General features: G+C 43.4%; 1 protein-coding gene across 1 annotated transcript in view; it reads right to left on the bottom strand.

Moving 5' to 3' along the window:
- Nucleotides 1–26,616, bottom strand: part of PTPRT (protein tyrosine phosphatase receptor type T) — a 439,432-nt gene that overhangs the window by 51,089 nt on the left and 361,727 nt on the right. Inside the window, exons 14-16 of the mRNA XM_041478701.1 lie at nucleotides 17,345–17,480; nucleotides 12,222–12,251; nucleotides 2,409–2,557 (exon numbers count right to left, since the gene is read on the bottom strand). Coding sequence (XP_041334635.1) covers nucleotides 2,409–2,557; nucleotides 12,222–12,251; nucleotides 17,345–17,480 — 315 coding nt within the window. The remainder of the gene's footprint in view (nucleotides 1–2,408; nucleotides 2,558–12,221; nucleotides 12,252–17,344; nucleotides 17,481–26,616) is intronic.

Here is a 26,616-nt window from a genome sequence, read left to right as displayed (position 1 = left end):
GGCAGCTGTTCATTCTTTATCTTCCTCATGGTGCAGAGCATCAGGCAGCACCCATGAAAGTGGGGTTTTTAAACCTAACTGATTTAGAAAATAGTCCTGTGTGGTGGCAGGGCAGGGAGTCAGGGTAAGGAACAGCAGGAGGATGGACAGGACTCACCCAGGAGCAGACCAGTGGCCAACTGGAGAGAGCATGGGAAGAGAAAAGCTTCTGTAGGCACCCACTGAATTTGTTCTGTCTGAAAAGTTATCAGAATTATTGTGACAGAAACTGAAAGCTGGGGGCAAGGACACAAGCCCTGCAAGGCCATTTCATTCTGCAGGTAAAGTTGCCTGCAAGTCGTTCAATAACCGAGGGATCCTACTTAGCTAATTGTCTTGTTCTGTGTGATTGCTTTTGTGAGCTGGCAAGGTGATCCTGGCATTGAAAACTTTGCTTCTCTTGGTGGGTTCTTCTTCCAAAAGGAGAGGGCATTTCCACCTCCCTGCTGCAGCCAGCTCAGGCTCCACAGCTGAGGGCAGGCTGGAGAGGGTGACTGCCCACCATGGGGTGCTGTAAATGCTATTTACTGTTGGCAGGCAAAAAAAAACAATTTAAGAAGGAGTCTGACTGCTGCTTAAGACAGTTGATTTCAACAGCTCTGGTGGATAAACGCTGTAAAACTATTAGTTAGCAGGAAGGTTAAGAAATAATCCTATTATGTTATTCCAAAGTAGGCCTGTATAGAACCCACAAGTATTAAACTCCATTAAGGCAATTTATTTTATTTTTCTTTTCAAGGAATTCTTTTACCCATAAAATTCCTGTATCAGCATGTGCACACTACTGCACAGAACTTACCTCCAACACCTCAGCATCCCGGACTTAGCAGTAAAAAATTTGGAGAAATCATGAAGGTTTATTGATAATTCTTTCTCATAGATATAAAGAGGGGAAAAAAACCATCCACCCATGACTGACTCAGGTTATAGGGGAAGGCAGTGATAAAATCTGCAGAGATGTCAGACAAGTAAACATCTAACTGATTGAAAAAATTGAAAACCTGGAGTGCTGTTTCTTTACAAAACTTGATACATCATATTTTCTACAGTTATCATTTCAAATGACTCAGCTGTTTTAATTAGTCTGTCAACAAGGATGGGGGGGGGGGGGGGAAAGATGAGGTCACATTTTAAACTTGTCTCTTTTCTAATTTTCTGGTTGGAAAAAGAATCCCCAAACTTTGGGAAGCCCTGATTCTGAGGGAAGTGTCAAACACTTGACTTTCCCCACACTCCAGCCAAGCTGCCTCTGCTGTTTTGGGGATGGCTGATACAACACTGTCTGCTGCTCTCCTGGCCTTCAGAGATAGGAACCCCACAGAACTCTTGCTGCCTCCTTAGGACAGAGCTACTCAGCACCTGAGAAAATTAGATCTTGACTGAAGTCAATTTAACATCAGAGAAAAGTGTTCCCTGCCAGCCTTGGCTGTCCCACACTCCTATTTATCCATCTCACAGGTGTGTTACACAAAGTGGCAGTAGCAGCACATGCAGATGGAATTTGACATGACCTGCAGAGAGGGAAAGGAAGAATTCACTCAACCTGTCCCACTCAGGGTCAGATTACAGGGGGGGGTTTCAATGATAAACCACATTTTCTATCTTCCATTTTACTATTTGGGGGAAAAAAACCCTTCACTAAAGATGCTTAATAAAGACAAGAGTTTTAGTACACACTTGAGTTTCAGAGCTGTCCCTTGTCCAAACTAACAGGCTGAATGTCAAAAGAAGGAGTGACATGCCCATAGTGTCTAAGTTTCAATTTATTTAATACGAAAAAAGTTTACAAATCCACCATGCAATCCACCATGCACTCAACCTGCAGCTAGTGAGGCTAAAGTAGGAGTTGGTGCTGCTTTACCCACAAAACTCTTAGCTACAGAGGTCTGAGTGGTTTACAAATGTTAACTAAGATCAGTTTTACTGAATCCGAGGACACAGACAAAGGAAGAAATGCTGCTTTCCATTCCAGTTCTCTAGCCAGGAGACCAGGCCTTCTTTCATAACAATTTCATACGGAAAATGTTTTTTCATCCCACAAGACAGCTAAGGGATTTGACTCTTTTACTCACAAAGGAAAAGTATTTCTAAACAACAAATAAACATGTGCCTCTTATTGTGATGCAGTTATTAGAACAGGCTTTACAAATTATTCTCAGTAGATTTGGACCCAGGGGATTGTTCTCCACCTGTCTGTCAGTGAAACCAGGGGCAGTATCAGAGACATTCCAGATTTCTATGGAGCTTTTGCAACGATCTCTCTCACTGCCATTCCTAACTCCTCAACACTGTGCCCAAAGGAATAGGTCCTTTTAAGAACCTAGAGCTCTCCAAGGGGGTCATATCCATTGCAAGCAAGTTAAACTTACTGAATCCATTAACATCTTGGCAGCTGGAAGAAAAAGCTTCTTCATTGTGAACAGCACTGAGTTTGGTGGAGGTCTTGTCAGAAGTAGCCACAGGACCCATCTCCCTCTGCGTGCTGGTCTGAGTCTCCTTCTGCTTCTTGGCTAGCTTCCTTTGGGTGGTTTGGAGAGGGGAGAAAGCAAGGTCAGTTTGCCCTCGTTAAAAGCAAAGCAATGGCAAAATATTTTGACAAAATTACCCCACTTGGTCAGACATGCAAGGCATGTGACAAACCGCCTGCCAGGAAACCCCACAGGTTCTTAATGCAGCTTCTGGAGCGCGATAAATATCGTGATACCAGCCTGGAGCTCTCCCTCCCCGTCACTCATCTGGCACAAACCTGCATCACCCCAGCAGTGGGAGTGCTACCTCAGCCTTGGAGAGGTGCAATATGTCCAAACCCTGGAGCAGGTGCCTTGGAGAGAGTGGAACAGGTCCAGCCCCCAGAGCAGGTGCCATGGGCTCCAGGAGGAGCAGAGGGCTTGGGATGGGAGCACTGCTCACTCCAGGGGACCAGGACATCTGCATCCATCCCATGGGATGCTCTTTGAGGGAGTGTGAGACCTGGCTCTGTGCCACCTGAGAGCTGGAGCAGAGTTCTGTCCTGTCCCCAGCACAGCAGTGAGGGCAGCAGCCTCCTGAGTCCTGACACATCCTGGAACTGCTCTGGGATCCCCAGCCAGGGAAGGGTGGGGCACACTGAAGGTTGAAGTTGTTTTAGCAATGTCCAAATGGCCCTGTTCCAGGAAAATGGGTCTTTTCTTGTTTTGAGGAGACAGCAAAAACTTTGTCAAAAGCAGCAAGGCTGCTTGCTCTGGAAACAGTAACAAAGCTGAGAACATAAGAGGCTCCTCTTTTGCAAACACAGAGCATAATAAAATGAGGAGAAGCAGGAAAAGTGAGCTGCTAAGCTTCCACTGACATTTGACTGCCCTGTGCTTCATTCGTATCAGAGAGCAAAACCCTTTAAAAATGAATGTGTGACATTCTACAATCCATACCTTGAAAAAATATCACACAAATCCCTAGCACCAGCAAAGAACTTTGCTTACACCACTTCCCTAGATAAGAAAATAAAATAAAAGGGAGAAAAACAGATTACTGTAAGAAGGAGCTTTAGTTTTCTTTCTCTTCTCCAACTCAAAGAAGAAAAAAAAATCCTAACAACTAAATCATTTTGCAAAGAGGTTTTTCTTCTCTGAAACAACATGCTTATGGTAAGTACTACCCATCTTTTAAACTTAATTAGATTCAAAAAAGAAAAAAAGGTACTCCTTCCAACATAGTCTAACAGGCTCTATTTATGCTCAGAACATGTCAGAGTGGCATTTACAGGGAAGTTTCAAGCACATAGCTGAGCCCCAGCCTTCAGGAGATGGGCAGCTTGGCCACTTATACTTGTTTGGAAAGAAGGGTCAGAGCGAGCTAAATCCTTTGCCTGTGTCTGTGGGAAAAGCCTGTTTTAAAGAAAGATAATCAGATCAGGAGAGCACAGATTTATGGAAAAAAACTTGGATGTTTGCTGCAAACTTTTGAACAAACACATGTATTTCATCTGCTCAGCCAGTTGCAGTTCAGCCATTTACAGTTGGTGGTTCCAATCCAAGCCCAGAGCTGTTCAAATTGGGTCCATCATCCCAGGGGGCTTCCTCAGATCTCCCCAAACCCCCGTGGTGTATCCACTTGTGCAGATGAAGATGCAAAGAGGGGAGCAGTCCTTGAGTGATGAAGCAAAAAGCTGGCATTTAATGATGTTAAAAGCTTTGCTTCCAGTGTTCAGCAGCGTTGGCACAGCCAGATTTAGGAACCATGAGCTGCAGACATGGGAGCCCCTGCTTTTTTTGTGCTGTGGTACCTGGGGTAGCTAAAATAACCTTGAAGTGTGTTAACCCTGCCGTGCGGATCTTTTAATCCTGATGGTTTGCTAATCGTACATGCCTGTGTGAATTCCTTGGAAACAAGAATTAAAATAACTCAGTGGGAAACACTAATCCAAAATGCAGAAGTCCTTAATAAAAAGCACTCTGGACTGCTGGGGTGAGCCACTACAGACCATGACTCCGATGGTTGAAAATGGTGAGTCAAAAGGGGTGACTTCCTCATTCAATATAAGTTAAATTATTTGTGGCAATAATTATCTGTAAGTCCCCATTGCCTGGTATCTTTTCAGAAATGCCAACAAGCTACAAAGAGCAGGAATTGGCAAACTTGTTTTGTCTTTTGAGTGAATGAGTAACAACATTTCTGCATGTCCTAGGCAGGAAAAAAATAACCCCAAACCCAAGCCCCTTAGTCCCCAAAGGCCTGCTTACAAAAGCCCTATGCAAAGGAGTTCTACCTGGTCCTGTAGAAGACAGAGAGGCCCCTAAAACATTGGCTTGAATGCCTAAAAAGAAAAGGTGACATGAGTTTAAAGTTCTCAATCTACCTCGCACACACAACCCAGGTCTGCATCTGACAACGCTACAATTTTCTTTCCACAGCGCCTTATCAGTTTCCACCTTTCTCCCTCTCTGTTCCAAGAATGTAAAAATTCTTCATCTAAATTTAGAGGGAAAAGGAAGACAGATCTCTTTTGAGGATTTCAGAGCTAAGCTTGCCAGACACATCAAGGGGCTCTCAGTTTCTAAACGTGCCTTTTCTGCTGCCGTTCTGTGTCTGGAGAGAGTGGCAGCACAGGACTAAGCCTATTTGGTCCTTGCCATCATTATAATTCATAGAAAAGATTAGAAAATCAAATGACTAGCACTTTCCAGAATGTTAGGGATGTGACTTAAAACCCACAGCTAGGTAGAGGTTTATTTCCCAGCACGTCAAAACGCCTTTTGGAAATGGAAAAGCATTTATCTAGAAATGCTGTTTCCAAAAATAGGGCGCTCCAAGAGATCTCTGTGAATCACTGACAAGTCACGCCGGTGACACGGCTCCCGCTGTCCCCTCTGCCCTGCACAGAGCCACTGCAACACCCCAACAAAGCTGCTCTGGGAGCATCAGTGTCAGTCATGGGCTGGCTGCGTGCCCAGAGTGTCCCCAGCACAGCTGACACCCCTCATGGAGCAGACACTTCCCCACTCATGCAATATGCAGCTGAAAAGGGGAGGAAATAAAGGACCAGGCAGATATTGGGAAGAAGAGTCTGATACAATCAACACAAAATGTCAGGATGTGAATAAAATGACCTTAATGCTGGTTTACATCCAAGGGTAAGGGAAATGTGGCAAGAAGGAAGCAGGAATCCATGGGTGGAGTTTACCAGGTTGCTCTTTTCAGTTTGAGAGGGTTTGGAAATGAAGAGATGATGTTTGCAAGCACCACACACACAGAGGAGGGATGAGACAGAAAGATGTTCAAAACTGAATGAAAAAATGAAACCAGCTGTATAATCAGGCAGTTGATGTTGACCCCACTAAAGCAAGGAGAAAAGCCATTGGCAGTGAACACAAGTAAGTGTGAATTCGGGGGGAAAAAAATGATGGAGATTTGATTCGGTTATTTTTTTGAAACTTCTACTCATATCAGAGACTAGACATAAAATCTGAAGCACTGTATTAAAATTGTGGGAGTTCTACTTAAACAGTCTAGGAATGCAAACTTGGTATCAAGCACAAACCATTTACTGCCACAGGCATTAATCAGGAGGCTCCAGCAATATTTTCTGTTAGAACTATCTGCAGGATCAGATTCCTGTTTCATGGAGGTTTGGATGACTGTCAGGGATTATTTTTTAAAAGCAGCTTCAAACTCTTCTCTAACTTCCTCTATCAATTCTACATGCATGAACATTAAATCTGTAACTGCCACTCCTGGAGAACTCTCGTGCATGTACGTTGACAGATTTAATTTTAGATGTTTCCAAGGATGGATTTTGTACACTGTGGTGTAGATTTGCATGCACAGGTAATTTAGGCATTAGGTATAGATCATGTAAGTTAAACATGAAATTTCCTCCCACAGACACAAATTGCATATTGTCCTCATTTTCAATAAGCAATTTGAGAAAGTCGAAAAAAAAAAAATTCCGTTTGGAGAATTGTGCCTTGCAAACTCCTAGGAGTACACCTGTAATTTGTGATGGAATCTGCTCCAATTCAAGGCAGGCAGTGATGAGCCATGCAAATCCCAGGGAGCACTGGTCAAACAGCAGAGGTATTGGAAAGGATCTCCGTGCCCTAAACCTGTGGTAGATGACAAATCCAATTTGGAAGAATGGTTTCAGGCTGGTTTGAAACTAAGGGCATGGCACTGTAATCTGGGTGATCCTGTTGCTCTGACTGAGGATTGGAGAGAGCTCTGCTACAACACTGCTCTTCAAATCAGACATGTGCCACAGGGGCTCACACAAAGGAGGACACGAAAGGTAAAGGTGGGAACACGATCTACAAGCAAAGGCCAAAGGAAATGTGGACCTTTAATCTAGAGAATCAAATAGGGCTGGTAGGTCTTCAGACATGAAGAGACACCAGAGGGGAGCTGTTCTCGCTGCCTGCAGGGGCTGGGAAGTGGGAAGCTCTGGGGAAGGCTGTTCATTCTAAACTGGGGGAGAGCTCCATGCGGGAGGAGCTGCCCATCTCTGAAGGCAGGGGGGCAGACAGGCTGGGAAATGCTGCTCACCAGAGGGGTGTGAGCAGAGCCACAGGAGCGGGAGCTCAGAGCAGTGCTCTGTCACACACTGGGGGACCCGCTCCATGCTGCAGATTAAATGTGTGCTTCCTCCTGAACCCTGCCCCTCCTGAACCTGCTTTAACCTGCTCTGCTGAAGCCAGGCTGTGGCAGGAGCACAGGGAGGTTGCTGCAGTAAAGGTGTAGTAAAGGTGTAGTGAAGAGCAAAGGCCAGTGTCACAGAGCAAACTTCACAGACAGGAGAAAGCGGAGATGAGTCAAAAGATGCCCTGAATGTTTTGTACTGTAGGTATACAAGCACAGGCTCTTGAGAGTATGATCTAAGCTTCACTTGATCAGATTAATCACTGCTTGTGGGTGATTTTTTTTAGTATTTATTTTTTAGTTTTACTTACAACCAGACTTTAGACAAGCCAGGTGCACGTGGGAGCCATGCAGTATTAGTCCCTGCTGGTACAGACACCCACAAACCCTGCCCTCTGCAAGGCTTAGGCTTGCAATCACCATACAGACACGTTCTAAATATCATCTCATCTACTTTGTGCATTTTGATATATTATTTTTTAATTTGCTTTCATTAGACAAGCATAGCCACTGATTAATGATCCTGTTTTTCCATCATCTGATGAGAAAAGCACCTAATGAGAATGTTTCTTCTTAAAATTCTGATTTAGAAGGCTGACCTGTGCAGGCAGATCCCACAATCCGTGGAAATACATGGAGATATTTATGTGTGAATGTGGTTATACAGAGGTAAGCTTCTAAATAAAATAAAGGGATGTTTTTCTTTTCAAATATCCCACAGATGGTGGCAATAAATTCAGCACAAACTTTGTTATCTCAAAAAATCTAAGTATAAATTTAGCTTAATAACCTTTGCAATCTCTCCCATGTAAAGAAACTCCCAGCTGAAACCACCCAACAATTAAAACTGGTGTGAAATTCCAGTGGGAGTTGAAGGGGCTTCTTATATTGCAATCATGTCCCTGGAGCTCTGCGCAGTTCAGGGAAAAAGGAAAACATCTTGGCCATTGAGTGCCCTTTTCTAATAAATAACATTAAACTGAGTGCTTGTAACACATACATGAATCTCTGTATTTCCAGAAATTCTTCCCTGGTCTCATATTGCTCTTGATTAAATTTCATTCTGCAGCCATTACCCAGCCCAGGAGAAAGAAACAAACCAAAACAAACAACCCACACACAGAAAACATTTCCATTTATTTTCCTGGTGAGCAAATAATAAAATCATGATATGGATTGCTGCAGTTGAAAATACTGTTGCAAAAGAGGTGTCTGTCACTAGATGCAAACCCTTCTGTAAACTGGATGAATTGCTGTCTGTTTTACAGCTTTAGCTGGGAGTAAAACCAACATCTTCCAGAGCTGGCTGGGCTGATATCTTACACTGCCCATTAAACTTAAGTGCAGAGAGACAGCAGCAATTCTGTCCCAACCTTAGACACCATTTGTGTGGGTGTAAATACAGAGTAACTCCTCTGAAAAGGTTCAGGCATCACCCTGGGCACAGGGATGCAAGGAGTGCACCAGGACAAGAATTCCTAATTCCATCTCTTTCTCCTCACAGGATCTCAACCCATAAGCAATCAGCCTTTGCTGATGGGTAACGTGAAGGACACAAAATGATGCTGATCCTGCACGATGAGTTACAAGTTAAGAATCGAGGCCTCCTGGGTTGTATTTCCACTTAAAGCGTGTTAAAGATCTTTATGGCCTTCTCTTTCATCTTTCTGTATGTTGTAGGAAGTTTTCAATCAAGTGTTGCTGTACAAGAATCCCACAACTATTTACCTAATAACTATGCATGCCCAAAATAACTGCTCCTGTAAGTGAATATTTTGGACTGGTTTCACCAGTCAGAGCTGCAGGTACTCAACCATCCCGCAGAATCAGATTTTCCAGTCCTGAATTGCAGCAGAACACAAGACTGGCTGAGGGCAGAACTGCAGTCCAGAGACTACCAAAATGTTGTAGCCTGTCTCTGTAAAGACCAGATACTCCTCACAAATGTCTCTGTGACTTTAATAGAATTATCATTCAGAACTGTTTGGAATTTAATAGAATTATCATTATAGAATTATCATTACAGAACTGTTTGGAAGAGTTAGGATAGGAGATTTTGGTCCCTAATAAGAAGAAATGCCTGTACAGAAGATGACAAAGGGTTGGGAGGAATTATCTGAAAGCAGACAAGAATTGCTCTAAGAAACACAGCTTTGAAGTCCAGAAACTGAAACCAAACATGAAGGGATACAGTCCATATGGTCACATTTAAAGATCTGCCAGCAGATCTATTTGGGAATCTGCTTTTCAATACTGGTAACTCATTCAACTGAATTTTGCTTCAGGACTAAATAATTCATGCAAGGTCATAGCATAGAAACCAATTCTATTTTTAAAAAAATCTGTATATAACCATACTGCTGCTGTTATTTCCACAACATTTCAAATAAACTTCATTCCAACCTCTCTGCTCATAAGAGTCCAGAGAAATATGAATCAAGTTTGGCTAAGAATTTCACAGTCCTTAGCAATTTCAGATTTTCATCTGCAATTCTATTTCATGTGAAACTTGAAACATGAAATTCAGTAGAACTTCACTGTCTACTCCTTCATGGGCTCTCCTGCTTTCTTCCCTCACTACTAGAACATCCTTTTTACCTTGATTGTTGTTCAAGGGGAAAAAATCCGAACCGGAGCTTGGTTTTCGCAGTGCAGGGGACAGAGCAGATGTCCATGTGACCCAAGGCAGGCAGAGCCTGGTGCTGGCAGTGTTTCTGGTGAGGTGACTGCAGATGTGATGCCTCCAGCTTGCTGGTCCCTGGGGCAGCACCAGCACAGAGCTAAGAGTGAGCTCTTTGCAGGACATTTTGGGTGTGGTACTGGGGGGAAAAAGCTCCGTGATTTCTGCAAGCTGAGCTCCAACCTTCAGTGGCTCCTGTGAACACTCAGCTTGCCTGATGGCACCTCTGGCTTTTCCCTGGTGTGATGTGCTGCACGGTGGGCATCTGCCTCATTACACCTTATTAAAGCCCTTCCTTCTGCCTCTGCTGAAGCTCATTGCAACCCCAGGCTTGCTGACCCTCCAGAGGGTTTTCTCTTCACTTTTCCTGAGTCACTGCACTGCTCCCTGAGGAAAAAGGGTCTAGCAAATTGACCCACAGCAAACAGACCCCTTACAGACCCCTGTGCTTGCTCTGGCAGAACAATCCTCAGCTGACTGCTTAAAGCAATGTTGTGCAGCTGTATAATGGGTCACAGAGGGCTCGGAAGTTGATTCATCTTTTTAAACACACAGATCTCAAAATAAAATGAAGCAGGGAACATGCTGACCACATACTGCCGGAAAAAGACAGAATTATAATGGGAAACTTGGCAGTGAATTTCTCAGGCAGTGGTGCTATTGGTTGTAAGGAAACCAAACAGTAAAACATGAGAAATGTGCAGAAGAGGAAAGGTTCTATCAATAAATTCAACTAGCTTGTAGCACCTTTGGGTTAGAACCAGCCCCTACTTTATACTTAATCTCCTCTTTAATCTGACTACTTGAGGTCCAATTCCATTCTTGGTGAACCAGTGGGAGGTCTAGAGGAAATGGAGTTACTCTGCATTTACAATTACATCACTGGGCAAAGTCAAGACTCGTGATGGTGTCCTAAGGCTCCTCACATGTTTGGAAAGTGGGAAAGGTTCCTCTCTCAAAAGCTTCCTGACAGGTCATGGAGAAACAAAATCTTTCCAAGCAGTGGTGCATGGGGATCCTCCTTTGCCCTGTTGTTTGGACATAAAACAACTGATATGGAAAAGAAATCAGCTCCCCTTAACACAGCAGCACATGAACCCTCTCATTCTGCTGACCTGCTGAACTCCTTCCAGAAAAAAGCACCAAGATGAGACAAGGAGGAACTGCAGAAGGGGCAAAGGAAGCAGTTCCTGGAGCAGCAGACCAGGAGGGGCTGTCAGGGCTGATGTGGCCCTTTGGACAGCCCGGTGGGTTTCAGAGCCCTGACAAGCCTGGCAGGTTCTGGGGAAAGGGTTGGTGTCAGAGACAGAGCTCCTGCTGCTTCTGAGAGCTGGAGAGGGCAGAGCTGTTCCTGCCCACAGCAACAGCTGCCTTCTCCATCCTCCCAGCCCTCTGATGGCAGCAGAGGCCTCTACTCACTTCTCCAGGACTTTTTCCTCACATCATTGATCCAGCCTTCTCCTCCCCCAGATCCTCAGACAACCATTATCACAGCAGAAACAGCTTGGCCCTGATTGCTTCCCAGCCCCTCAATCTTTAGGCAACAGATGGCTCTGGAAGTACTGATGTGTGAAGCATTTTCATGTGCCTTAACAACTGCCTTAATTATGCAGCATTGTCATTAGGACTGGACAGGTGATTTAGATCTGAATATCTGAACCACTTCATCATCCAGTGATCTAAACCAACACTCAGAACCTGGCAGCTCCAGGAACAGGGATGTTTGCTGGGATAAAGTCAACTCCCAGGGGTCAGAAACCTTAAGGTTTTTAAAAAGCTTACATCCATGGCTGAGAAATTCCCAACAATAACTTTCAGGTGTGAATTTCCCTGAAGCGTGGCTACAGGCAGTGGACAATTAAAAAGGGGACACTCTGTATTTGTCCATTAGCATTTACAGAATTATAGAATCATTTATGTTGGAAAATATTTTCAAGATCATCAAGTCCAACTGTTCCTCCAGCACTTCTGTGTCCATCCCCAAACCCTGTCCCCAAGTGCCACATCTACACAACTTTTAAATAAATGCCTCAGGGTGATCCATCTCTTCCCTGGGCCACATGTTCTGGTGCTGGACAGCCCCTTTGGTGAAGAAATTTTTCCTGATATCCAATCTAAAGATGAATATCCAGTTTGAAGAGTTATAAACCATAAGTGACATATCTGTGGACATTCATATTTTTGCAGGCACAGCTACAGATGCAGTGGGAAAATGGAGAAAACAGCATGCAACTGGGAAAATAAAATACATTCTGCCGGAAAGACAAGGATAAATGGAGTGGTAAAAAAAATTAAAAAAAAAGAAAAAGAGAAACAAAAAGAAAAAAATAAAGCCCAAAATTACCACAGGGTGAACATGCTAAAAAAACCTCATCCCCAGTCAAATACTTACAAGTAATAGGAGTAGGAATATGCATTTCTTCTAAATATTGACGACCAGTCAGATGAACAAAATATCCAAAAGGAGAAAAAGAGAAAAACACACAATTAGATTTAGATGAACTCCAGGTTTCCTTTTCAATATACAAACTATTTGTGCTGTTTTCTGTACTGAGATCCTGTTTGCCTAGACATGTTTCAGGAGCTGTGTGTTGGTGAGGAATAAATAGAAACTGAACTGGAGACAGGTTGTGTTTCCACTTCTGCCACCAAGAATAAATCCCCTCACCTTTAATTGCCTCACTTTATCATGTCAGTACCATGGGCAATGAGACTTAATTTTGCCTCTCAAGTGTTTTGATATTTTTGAAATGGAAAGAAATATGTCAGAGCTATTAATACAAATAACAATAAATAGGGAAGTGACAATGTAAGAACGCCACAATTTTGGAATATTTAGACAATGAGCAAATTGTCTAATGATAAATCAAGCTTCATCAAACTCTAAAATGCAAATAGTTCATTAACAATTCAAGCATCACTCCATATTTATAGCTGAGCACTGGGGGCATGCATTAGCTTTCTGCATCACTGTGATTAAGCATTTTCTACCACAGTTTCTCAACAATTCATTTCACAACATTTTGAGCAGCACCACAAACTGAGCCTTGGCAATCAGTTGTAGCTTAAGAAGTTATATTTACCCTTTCATAGCTGGCAAGGGGCTTCTCTGAAAAGACTGGTTCACGACAGACCTAGCCCAGGGTATTAGAGATTCACCATCGGCCACAAGAAGCCACAGAAGCAGCAGCAGTGGTCAAGACAGAGAAGATGAAACACAAACTTCAACCTATTGCACAGCTTTAAAATCCCATCCTTGAAGATACTAGGATGACTGGGAATCACTTAGAAATACAAATGCAGCTTTCAAGTGTTCACTTTTGTGGTTGCTCTGAACACAACTTCCATCATAAGCACACGTGGAAACCAGGTTCAGCTCAGTCACTGTGTGCACAGTCTCCCTCTGTACTGGGCACACGTGGGGTAAAGAGCAGCTCACGAGGATTAAACTGAAGTGGCATGGTTTTCCTGATGATGGCCTTTGCTATAAACCTGCTATTTTGGCCAGGTTCCTGATGATGCCACGTTATTTGAAGGGCACTGATTCCATGATACACCTGGATGTATTTTAACTAAATGCTATTATCTCCTGAAGGCAGCAATTTTACAGGACCCAGCAATGCACCAGTTAAGGTGCAGTGATTGCCACTGAGCTACCCTGTGAAAATCTGAATTCCACTGAGCCTCTAAACAAAGGGAAACGTGACCAAGATGTAGAAAATGAGAACACATGCAGCTGAACCCCTGAAATCCCCAAAATGATTCCATTAAACCAAGCCCTGGGAGAGGCCAGGACCAGGGCTCACACGGCTCTATTGACTGGAAGTGTTCCCTTGAACATCCTCCTGCTCTTTCTGCTGCTCTCCTGTCTGGGCCACAGACATCTGGGATCACACCAGACTCTCAGCCCTCATTAAAAAGCTGCACATCCCTCCAGGCTGCAGAGGAAAGCTCAGAAAGGTTCGCTCCACAAGGACAGAAAATAAAGGAAGACAAACAAAAGGAGAATTGTGTTTTGAAATTGGACATTTTGGTTCAAATTCTCCCAAAATATGCAGCCTGAAATAAGGACTTACTAAAGAATATTTCAAAGCTTAACTGTGAGAACTGGTCAGAGTTATGGTTCAGTGAAAACATGACCTGGTCCTAGAATGTACAACACAGCCCAAACCCTGCCTGTCTCCCACCTGAAACAGGGATGGGGGGACACAGGTCACTCAATGTGCAAATGTCCCTTTTCCTAATTCTGTCCTACAGCTTGGGTATGTTCTGCCCAAGAGGCTTTGGGGTTTTATTTAATTAGTTTAAGGCAACCACCTAAATCTTAATCTAGAATAAGGAGCTGAATTTTCATAGGAGGAAATAATCCTAGACCCTACAGAGCCCCAAATCTCCTTTTTTTGCTACCGACAGCAGTTTAAAGAACTTATTTACAGTGCATCCATGACAGGCTGTCTGATCCTATTTATTCAGTCTTATATTTAAAGGGGTCAGTGGAGGTTTTGTCTGGTCAAACACACCAGCCTGAGAGGTGTCACATTCTTCACTCCAGGGAAATACAAGTCACGATTACACCAGAATTAAAACTGCCCAGATAAGATCAGAACAGACCAAAATCAAATACTTTGGGAAGGGGCAAAGTCAAAGGGTATTTTCTCCAGAAAAAAAAAAAAATCTTGTTTTTCTTGTTTTGTTTTTACAAAATGATTTTGTATACTCTGTTACACAAATGTATTTAAATAATATTAAGGGAAAAAAAAACCCCATAAGCTCCTTAGAGAATTACAAATATTTTCATACAATAAAAATGAGATATTTCAGTATATGTATCTGTTAATGAAAGAATGTTGTTCTGCCTTTTGTGAGCACATACACTCATATGAGCTCAGATAACCACCTCTAAATTACCAGGTTAAATTATCACAGAATCACAGAGTGGTTTGGGTTGGAACGGACCATAAAAATTATTCCAAACCCCCTGCCATGTCATGGACACTTTCCACTGTCCCAGGCTGCTCCAAGCTGTGTCCAGCCTGGCCTTGGGCACTGCCAGGGATCCAGGGACAGCCACAGCTGCTCTGGGAACCCTGTGCCAGGGCTCCCCACATTCAGAGTGAAGAATTTTTTCCTGATATCCAATTTAAATTTAATCTCTCTCAGTTTGAAGCCTGTGTGAGCAGGACATCTCCTTGTGTGAAGTTTCTCTCCGTTATGTTGCAGCAATTTTTATATTTCATATACATGTAATGATGATACTATGGCTTAACTCCTGGAGTCAGTGGGTTCCCAAAACCAAGAAAACAAACTGTTAATGGTTTTGATTTTAAATACTGCAAGACAGTCATGTTTAAAACAGAAATTTATATGTACACACAATTTTGACATAGATATATAGATAAGGAAACTTTAGCAAATTTTAGACAACCCTAAGTTGCAACTAAAACTTTCAGACAACGCATATAACATCAAAAAATTTCCACTGTATAAATACACTGGTTGGCTCAATTTAGCGTCACATATCTGACTGAACCTTCTAAAACTTTATCAGCCCCCTGAAAGTTTTGAGTTCCTGGAATTTTGCAATTTGTTCTGCTGAAACTGTGAGCAGCTGAGCACTGCTTGCTCATGCTCTGTGTCTGGAAGGTTCCAAGCAGCGTGCTGCCAATCTGGTGAGTCCCACAGGAACAAAAAGAGATTCCTGATGACACCCAGGTTTATCTCAAACCTGTGTCTTCCTTCTCTTCTAATCCCTCTCTGCTTCCTCTGCTCTCTGTTAAAAAAATGCTTCATCCAGGAAGTCCTGTGCCTGTTCCTGTGCCAATGAACTGTGATGCCCTGGACAATGGACAAATGTCATTGGGATATTTTCCATCTCCATTTGAAGACATTTCAAGTTCAGCTCATTAAATTATTTTTCTGAATTGTTGCCTTGCAAGGCTACACTATTTGTACACCAAGGCCCTGGTGCACTGGGAAGGGAACTGTTTTTAAAATGAGGCTAGTGCAAAATGCAATGCAAGAGCTTAAGCTCCAAATGCTCCTGTTTGCAAAACAAAAAGATAACTCTGTTTTTACACTGCTCTCTCAGAAGAGCTCAAGCTTTCAGCTCTGCTCCTCCAGAAGTTCCAATCAATTTATGGTCCAAATCAGCTTCTCCTTTTATGAAAGCTGGTCCCAACCCACACGAGTTTACAAATGCAACAAGCCTGACAGGCTCAGGCTCGTCCTCAGGGAACACTTGTCCATATGCAGCTCCGAGTCCCAGCTGGATGTGGCTGGTGGTGCCCATCCAAGGGAGCCCAGAAGGGATGTGATCAGCAGCTCTGGAGGTGCTGGATGGGCTACAGCCTCCCAAACCTCCTCCTGCACTCAGAGCTTCTAAATGGGAAAAGATTTTAAAGTCAATGAGCCAGTTTATTCCTTATTTCAGTGTGTCTTCCAGCAGGTATCCTTGCAAATTGCAGCAAACAGACACAGACTGCAGGGATTCTGCTTGTCTGCCCCGGGAGGGGCTGTGGAAACAACACAGAGGAAACTGTAATTTTCCAGCTCTAGGGAAAAAAGGGGAGAATTTAGATTTCTAATACTCCCACTCACCTCCTTTCCAATGTTAACTTTGAAGAAAATTGCCCAGGTTTACAGAGCCTATGGCAAAACCAGCTGAAGCAAAGTTCTGTGCGTGGGACATCACACCCAAATTCACCAGACATTGCTGCTCCAGGGACCTGGCAAGTCCAGCTGAAGGTGCTGTGCACCGTCTCAGGGGCCAGCTCAGCTCAGCAGGAGCTTGGCAACTTTCACACAGAGCAAATGGATCCTCAGTGTCCCACCTCTGGGACTCATTCTGCATTAGGAGTAATTTCGCCTGGGGCTTTGTCTGTGTTATCTGGGAGATAACAACTTAGGTTGTAGCAGTCATGACAGCCAAAGCATCAGAAAACTCAAGTGTTGGAAAAAAGGTTGGGATGAAGCAGCCACAGCTTCTCTGGGCACCCTGTGCCAGGCCTCACCTCTCTCACAGGGAAGAATTTCTTCCTAACATCCAGTCTAACTCTCCTCTCTGTCAGCTTGAAGCCATTCCCTGTCCTGTCACTCCAGCCCCTTGTGAGCTGTCTCTCTCCATCTTTCTTGTAGGCTCCCTTCAAGTACTGGAAGGCCACAACTGGGTCACTCCAAACCTTCTCTTCCCCAGACTGAACAATCCCAAGCCTCTCAGCCTTTCCTGGTAGGAGAGGTTCTCCTTTTATCCCCTGTATCCCATGCTACTTTGTGACTTATCCCTTGACATTAATTATCAATTAATTATCATTATCTCCTTGCAGTAACAACCATTCTTTTATTGCTGGATCTCCCAGAACTGGTATTTCTTCTGGGCCTACCACCCCTAGTGTCTGTGTTATTACACAGGCATTAACTGCTGCTCTCTGTCACACAGAAAGAATGTTCTATCTTTATTTATTCTTCCTTTGGAAATTACAACAAGAGGTCCAAGATGGAAGCAAAGCAGAAACTTACCTTCTTTTGATGGTAAGCATTGCTCCCAAGAGGATAATAACAAACATCAGGAGACCAGCTATAACTCCAGCCATTTTCACTGTGCTGTCAACTTGCTTTTCAGGTTCCACTGCATTGGAATTCTGGGTGGAAGCTCCTTAAAAGATGGAGGGAGAGGAAGGACAAGATAAAAAAAAAAAAAAGAATTTCTAGGCAAACTGTGCAATGATCCACTTTAAATATTCATTTGAAAGCCTAACAACATATTTGCAATCAAATTGCAATAGACAATTGTCCATCTAACCAAATCTGCCTTTAATGAGGGCTAATGACAGATAATTCAGAGCAGTAATAGGGTGTAAAATCCCAGTGTAGTGCAAATGACTCTAAAATTTTACTAAGTTTTACTGTAATGGGGCATTTACTCTTCTGAAGCACTCAGCATGCACCCAGAAACAGGAGAACAACAGTTCTAATTTTAATCTCAGATAGTTTAAATGGACTTGAAATCATTACTCACGGAAATAGTGAACACAGTAACATGTAATTATAATAATACTTCTGGCAGAAACTTTTTTCCTCCAAAATCAGCTCGCATTTGTCTTTCTCAGTGTATTGGAGGCCTGGCTTTTTTAAACATCTCATTACAGATATACATGTATCAAGCATTAATCCAGCATATAGAGCAGCACTCTCCACACAGAATCATGCTGGAAGGGACCTTAAAGCCCATCTCATTCCAGCCCCCTGCCATGGGCAGGGACACCTTCCACTAGACCAGGCTGAACCTTGGAGCTCCATCCAGCCTGGCCTTGGACACTTCCAGGGGTGGGGCAGCCACAGCTTCTCTGGACAACCAATTCCAGTGCCTCAGCACCCTTTATCACCACACATCAGGCATGACTTCTTCAACCCACAGCAGAGAGCATAATTTCTATTTGAAATGTTAGGGGGTTTTGGTTTGTTTGTTTGGTTTTTTTAACAAGTGAAATCTACACACCTAAAATAAAACTTATTTAGAACCTTATTTGTGCAGCATTACTGCTCTAACTGAGCACCTTGGAGACAGCTGCCCTCTACCCTATTGCTGAGACCTCATTAGTCCTCATTACAGACCTCAGCTCCGCTGACTTCACTACTTGCTGCACAGAATATTTCCAGATATAGCTTAAACCACTGAGCTTGATTTAGAAAGCCCCACAAGATTTGACTCATGGTGACTCTAAAGACTAAATAAGCCTATCTTCATTATATTCCTGTTACACTTAACCACTTCTAAAAATATCACCACTGCAGTTCACAAAGTTAAATGAATTCGTGTTACATGAGATCCACTCTTATCTTGGGCTTCACCTTTGCTGCTGCAGTCAGCCAGGTCTTCCTCTACAGCTTAAACATAGGGGAAGGGAATCAAAGGTGAACACAGAGGGCTGCCATCAGAAGACTGTAACATTTTGCTCTTTTAACAGCTCTGTGCTGCTGATCTTCAGGAAATCTGAATCACTTCTGTTCAAAGTCACTTGTTTGAGGAGATAATATTCAGTCAAGTCCATGTGTTGGTGAGAGAGCAGTGTTATTGTCACTGGGGTGTTGTTTTGCCTTTTGCCACACGTTAAACTGCACGTGCTTTAAGAGATGATGCAGTGATAAAAGCATGATTTCACTTCTCCTACAGCTAAGCTGTTAATCTAGTTTACTCAGAGCAAAACACTAAATTTACCAAGCAAAAAGGGCTGGTTCTTGGAATCACACGTATCATTTTCAGCTTTTGCCCCTGACAACTCTACTATTCTGCTGCATTCACCAATTTGCCCATTCAGTTAAGAGTTCACTGATAACTTCTGTGCTCACAGGTCTGAAATGCATTAATGGGACTCCTGAGCATGAGAATAAAATAACGGATCAGTTGCATATTTCCATCTTTATTTGACAAGCTCTCCCACAATCCTGCAGTAAATGTGTGTAAGAGGTGAGCTATACACCATCAGACAGGCAATCCCCACACTGTCACACAACAAAGGCAATGAGAAAGGTACAATTTCTCCCTGAAAATGGCTAAAACTCTATTCATTGAAGTGAAAGTCAGAAGTACTCCAAATTATCCTTCAGCTGAGCTGCAGTTACTCTTATGACCCTAAATAATAGGTGTTGGAGAATGGTTTTCTACTATAAACAGCACAGTCAGATGCCCCTCATTTTTGTACCATCTGAATACCCTCATGAAGTGTGAGCTGTGTTAGAAGAAATAAGAATGTGCTGTCAACTCCATCTTCTGACCCGCCAGATTGGTTTGATTTTGCCAGGCTGCTGCTCGTTACTCCAGGCAATCTGTGGTCAGAGTGTTTTTATCTGATATTTCCCACCCCACTGCAGGCTCCTGCAGTTCCAGGAGGAGAAGAAAGGCTCATTATCCATCCTGACACCTCCACTCTGTGGTGACTGATTCTCTCCAATCTTCTGGGCAACTTCATCTCTCTTGGCAAAGGTCAGCAATTCCTTTAGGCTACCAGCCCAACCAATTTTAAGTTGTCTCAGCTAATAGTGCCTAGGAATGGAGAATATGACAGTGTCAGCAAATTCCTGGATCTGGGATTCTCAAAGCCTTGCAGTGAAACATTACTGCAAAAGGCCATTGTTCTCCTGCTGTTCTGGCATATTTTCCATTCAGATACCTAAATCTCCTCTGGCTGCTCTGGTTTCCCACCTGCCCCAGCACCAGCTGTAGGTAAGAACATTCCTGCCCTGGCAGGAGGAGCTCTGTGAGCTGTTTCTCTGGACATGACTTTTGCTGCTCCTGACAGAAACGCTGTTTTGGAATTCACTTTTGCTTCTCTCCGTTATACAGATGCAGGATCTGAAATCCTCTGAGCACAGCAGCCCATAAAAACTGCTCAGATGGCCATTTCCTACAAATATCTTTAAACACACTTGCAAATCTCTGCACTGCTGTACTTGAGGGGCCACCCTTTTCTTTCTGAAAAACCATGTTTATATATTGCTGGCATTAAAAAGGAATGAAAACAAAATATGACTGTATTTTCTAGTGGTTACTTCCATCACATTTCCTGGAATGAATTGTTCCTTGTAACAGGAGCTGGATGCTGGAATAGTAAGACACAGAGCAGGTCACCACTGTTATTAGTGTGTGTATTTCAGTGGCACCCAAAGCCCCCACGGAGGTCAGGACCCCATTACTCTGCACTAACACAAACTAGGACAATTTTCTGCCCTAAGCTTGCTTTCTTAATAAGAAAGGCAAATGACAGCAGGCAGTGCCAGAGGAGTGAAGACTGTAGGTCCCCTGACTCCCTGTCTGTGCCTGATCTACTCCACCAGGCTACTGCTCTCACAGATATCATTTCTGTGGTGCACAAAATGCACCACCCCAGGAGCCAGAGCAGTGGCCTGACTCTGCCTTTCACAGGCACTGACACTCACCCAGCACTCAACTGGTCAGTCAGAGCTATTTCAACATTTTTCTTCTTTCCTAGCAACCCAATTGACTTTGTTTCTCTTTGATCCCTTCCAAAATTCCCAGATCCAGCATCTTGCAGTGAGCCAGAAGACAGTACAGGGAGCACATTCATGGGCGATACAGTTCTGGTGATGCTGCAGAGATGCAAAGAGAGCAGGGCAGGGGCAAATGGCCAATTTCCCAGAGCTGTCCCGCTCATCAGCCCATGAGAAGTCAGGTTTCTGGATCATCACACACTGATGGTTTAATTAAGGTTTTAATTAAGGTCTAATCTGGCCATGCTGCTGTTGATTCATAGAATCACAGAATATGCTGAGCTGGGTGAGACACATCAGGATCCTCAAGCCCATTTCCTGGCCATGCACAGACACTCCAACAACCCCATCCTGGACATAGCTGGGTGAGACACATCAGGATCCTCAAGCCCATCTCCTGGCCCTGCACAGACACCCCAACAACCCCATCCTGGGCATCCCTGGGAGTGGTGCTCAAACCCTCCTGGAGCTCTGGCAGCCTCGGGGCTGTGCCCATTCCCTGGGGAGCCTGGGCAGTGCCCTCTGGGGGAAAACCAGCTGTGGCATCTAAGGGAAAGATACCATGGCAATCTCTCTCCCAGATTTCTGCACATGTATATTATTTGAAAATAAGCCACAAAATATAAAGCAACCTCCTCTGTGGAGGTGGCACTCTGAAAAACATCCAGGAAAGAATGATTACTGAGTGCATGTAACTAAGCAGGGCTGATAATACAAGTTTGTTCCATAAAACCTATTTCGCAAGCTGCAATTTGAAACATTCTTTATTTCAGGCAGCAATTACAATATTGCATTTTAAAAAAAAATGACACTGCCAGGAAAAAGAATTCAAGAGAGCCATAAGCAGGAGGAAAAGTCAGGTATTTATGTGAGAATTCCAGCTGGTGAGACACAAAGTCCTGCAGTGGAAGGGGCATCACAATCACCAGTAGCCAAGACCCTGGAGGAGAGAGAAGTATCCCAAGGGTTAACAGGAGAAGAAAAAAAATAAAATAAAACTATTCTAAGGACATCTGGGTCAAATATTTAGAGTCCAGGAAAAGGCAGTGCAAGTGTGAAGGAGAGATGGATGAAATCAGAGAAGCAGCACAAGAAATGGGAGGTTCAGCCACCTCCAGGAGACGGGAAAGACCCAGCAAGGGGACAAGTCTGGCAACGATGAGGTTTGGTTTCAAAATTGTAGCACCTAGGAACACAGCTTCTTCAGAAATAAATCCGCTCTTGGAACAAAAAACAATCAGAAAAATTACTTAAGAGCATTATTTAATCCAGAAAAATTAATGAAAAATATTGGGCTCCCAGTCATTATGTGTTGAAATGATCTGCACAATCAGAGTAATTTCTTTGCAGCACATAATGGCCAGGCAGTGGGCTGAATGTAAAATCTCCTAATAGACCCAGAGGCTTGTATTCAAAAGACAGCTATTCTCAAATCACTTGTAAACACGATTTCCTTTATTTATTTTTTTATGGTGCTTTCTATGTGAGTGGCCTACAAATTATTAAAGCAGCTCTGCATGCAGGAACGTTTTCCCTCATGTTTTCAGTTCCTGATAATATCTATATCTGTAAAACACAGTCTGGAGTGCAAACACAAAGGCAGACAGGTACCTCCAGGAGTGATAACACTGAGATAAAGGTGGAAAGGCAGCTTTTTACATCCTGATGTGGAAACACCAGCACCAGCCCAGGGTGTCAGCTCACCACACCCTCCAGCAGTTTATTAGCACTAAAACCAATCTGTGCATGTTCCTGGTGCCTCCATGTACCATGAGCCAACAGAGTGGAACAGCTCATCCCATCTGAAAGGCAGATTCCTCTTTGGCTATTTCTTTGTTGCAATTCATTAAAAAACAGATATCACAAAGAGGATCACCACACACAACGTCACCACATCAATTTTCCACCTCCAGTTATTGAAGACTGCAAACAGCACAGGCTTAAGACTATAATGAGACACACTCATTTCTTTAACAAAGCTCAAAAGGATTGACAGAATGATGAGAGCCAAAAGCTTTCAACCATATTCTGAGCAGAGGGAACAGCAAAACAAAGCAGTCCTGGGGAGAAAGACAGACCAGAATTTGTATGAGGGATTTTCAGGCTTACAGGTGGAATCTGGAGGAGGATGAGGGTAAACACACAGTGAGACATCAAGATCAGCATTGCTAAGCTGAATGAGAATTAAAAAATAGCTGTAAGTGAATAATTGATTCTGGAGATTCCAGGCAAATCCAGCACAAAGGCTATTCTTTTTTCCTCCTCTCTCTTCAGAACAGGAGCCCTTAATTTGTGCTAGAAGCAGATATATGGTCCCCAAGAATAAGAAAGGTTAAAACATTTCCCTGAAAGAGGAGCTCAGCTACAGAAAGCTGCTGTGATGCCAACAAGTGATGTGATGGTTCAGAGGGTGAGAGCTTGTTTCTGTTTTAACTCTTCATTTTTGCAGAACTGTATTTAAAAACTAGCTCAAAATTATAGAAATTGAAAACAAGTGCAAGTACTAATATGACAAGTTCAATTTTACAGATGTGACTTAATTTTTGTGAAGTCTTAGACACAGGGAGGTCAACATTTTGACTGATAAGAGGCAAAAACTTCTCAGTGCCTGACAATGTTATGGATATATAAGAGATTCACCACAATTACTGACTTTTTCCCCAGTCAGCCCCCTCTAAGTAGTTACCCTGCTCTCATCATGATTTCCATGAAAAATCCACACCCACAGCAGCTGCAGAAGCTGCAAAACCAGTGAGCAAAGCCCAGGGGTGGGCAGAAAGTGAACACTGAAATAGTCACTTTTGAGCCCAAGTGGATGAAGGTGCCCCAGGTGCCAGGGTGACCTACAAACACCCGCCCTGAGAGGCTGCACCCCGAGCCCAGTGAGCAGCATGGAGAGCAGGAATCTCTCTTCCAGCTAAGGGGATTCAGCTGGGCAGCACCAGGAGTCCGTGTACACACACTCTACGTGTGCTGCATGAACACCAGGACACTTCCTGTGCTCTGCCAAGTTGAAGCAGCACTTTCAGGCAAGACTGGAATGAAGATTTCCCTTTTCCTCTACAACATTACGAAACAGCCTCACACCTACCCTGTAATTTGATCACATATCCTAATGCAACCATATAGTTTTTAATGTCCAGCTCCTGGAAGAAGCTCAAAAGCTTGTTAATATCAACCCTGTTTCTGAATACTGGCTTACCAAAAAACCTATTTAAGGAATCAGACATCATGTGTTTGTAACAGTCCTGGGTCTGTCATGCCTTTGGAAGTGTTGTTAAAGGATGCTGATGTCAGGAAAATTAATCCACGACCATCAGAGGTTTATGTCCAAAAAGGAGACAGAGAAGTCCTTTTACTTTATTGGAATAAAGAGAGAGGCCATGAGGCATTCCCCTGGGGTCTCTCTCTTTCCCCATTGGCTGAGGTACTTGAGAGGTTCAGACTTCCCAGAACACCTGATAATGAAGATTTCTCTCTAATGGATAACTCGCCTTTTTAATTTTTAATTCTTATGGAATTTAAGGGTTTTTCCTATTGTTTCTTTCATCTTTCAATATCCAATTTCATTATCAGCAAACCTACAGTTTGTTTGTAAAGGCAAATATCTTTTTCCATTCATCAATCAGCGGAATCCTTCCCATTGTTTCTTTTGTCTCTCAGTGCTAGTTTTATCTACCAGCAGACCCACAGCTTGTTTGTAAAGACAAATCTGTCGTCATTCTCACTGACAATAATAATCTATTTATGAAAATTGTTTTATGTGATCTGCAGTACCTGCCCGGTGGCTGACCCACCTTAGAAAGGATCTGCAGGAATCAGGAAATGGAGACAAAATCCTGATCACCCAAATGAGTTGGTCTGAGGGTGTGAGGGTCAGGAACATGAAACCCCACTGCCTTCTAAAACATGAGAGTCCCCTCCTGCCTGCCCCCTCCTCAGCACCTGTGCAGAAGAGGCTCCAAGGGACATTCCAAAAGAGCTCTTCCTGCAAATTTTCAAGCAGAAGAGATGAAAAACAAGCTGCTACATTTCCTAAGCGAGGAATCACCTAATGCTGCCTGATGCATTCAAACTAAGTAAAACAAAACCAAAGGAAACCTTTTATTAATTTGACCTTCACTTGTGGCTTTCATGTCCAACTACTGACTTGTTTTAGTTTCCACTCCTTTATCTGGCTACCAGTTTATCTGCAAACAAAGGTGAATGCACACTGGCTCAGGGCCAGCCACAGCACACGGCCAAGAGCATCCTTTCCCACCAGGTGGGACTTGAAAAGGGACAAGAACCTCCACACTGCTCCAGGTAAATCCTTGTCTGCTTTGGTTCCTGGAGGCCTTGGCTCACACAGCTATAATATATTTTATTTTCGTTTCTCCAAAGACCTTTCTATCCTGAAGATACTTGTGTCCTGGCAGTGGATGCTTTGAATTACAAAGGTGATGTTTTCACAGTCTCCCGTTGCTAAACTGTCTCAAATTTTATCTTAAACACTGTGCTTCTTCTCCTCTTACCTCCAGCTGCCAATTTTAATTGGGGAGCCCAGGATTAGGGTTTGGCAATGCAGCAAAGCTCTGGAGTGGATAATGACCTCTGGACACAAGGCTGGAGATACCAAATTCAGTTCACTCCTGACCTCATCCCATTCTGCACCAGGTTCTGCACTAATTCAAAGCTGTGCCCTGGGATAAGGAAGCCCCTAAAGGGATTGTGGTGCACGAAACTTGTGCTAAAAAATAACTTTTAGAAGGTAGAAATTTGATCAGGGGGAAAAACCCAACCAACCATTTTCACGCATTCAACTTAAAAAGTGTGATAAACTCCTCTGATATAAACAGCACCAAACAGAATAAACCTGTCAAAGGAATAATATTCCAGTGTATTAGAAGACAAAATGCAGCAACAAACAGATTTGAAGTGGGATTAGATCTATTTAAAAAATACATTATCTGTCTACAAAACCAGAATGTATTCCAGGAAACAAAAAAAGCCTCTTCAAATGGGTTTGAGGAAGCAGGAGTTATTAAATCAACAGTTTTCATGTGCAGCAAAATTGTGTGGGAACAGGAACTTTTTCCTCCCTCATTTTCCACTGATTATTTTGCAGTCAGCGCCCCCGCCCCCGCCCCCCCCGCCAGCCCAAGATTTCCCTGGTCACATTTCAGACCCAGGTTCTTTATTAAGATTTCAACATTCTCCCAGGAAGTTTCCTTCTTCCCATGCTGATGCACTACCAAAAATCAGGACCATTTGAACTTCCCAGTAATTCCAGCACCTTCCTGCCCCTGTACCATCGCAGCTGATGTGCAGCTGAAATAATTGTTGGGTGAGGAAGTCATAACTAGGCAGGAACAACCACACAGCACTGGGAGGGTAGTGTTCCTAGAGAAATGTAATCCATCTAAAAACTGAAAAAGCAACCCTCCTTTCCCATTAATCTCATGTAATACTGCCACATCCCAGCCACTCATTCTGTGCACATCAGGCTGAAATGGAGTAGAACTTAATTCCACAAGCTGATGGAATCTCCCCTCCATATTTAAATTTTCTGGAGTTAATGATGATCCTGGTCCCAGTGTGGCAACTTTATGGCACACAGACCTCCAAGTTCCTTCTGATGGAAACTGCAAACCCCTTGAGAGGTTCTGAACCTCCCCACTGTGAGTGACTTGGTGCTGCTGAGGCTTAATTCTGCAGCATCTCTGGCTCCAGCAGAAGTTTCTATAGAAACTACAGTTTCTATAGTTCCTCTGTTCCTCTACAGAGAGCTTACAGAATCAAGT

Source organism: Pyrgilauda ruficollis, unplaced genomic scaffold (genome assembly GCF_017590135.1).
Source record: "Pyrgilauda ruficollis isolate IOZ18807 unplaced genomic scaffold, ASM1759013v1 scaffold46, whole genome shotgun sequence".
NCBI classification, from domain to species: Eukaryota; Metazoa; Chordata; class Aves; order Passeriformes; family Passeridae; genus Pyrgilauda; species Pyrgilauda ruficollis.
The sequence above is the reverse complement of the archived record's forward strand: the minus strand, read 5'-3'. Positions and strand labels throughout refer to the sequence as shown.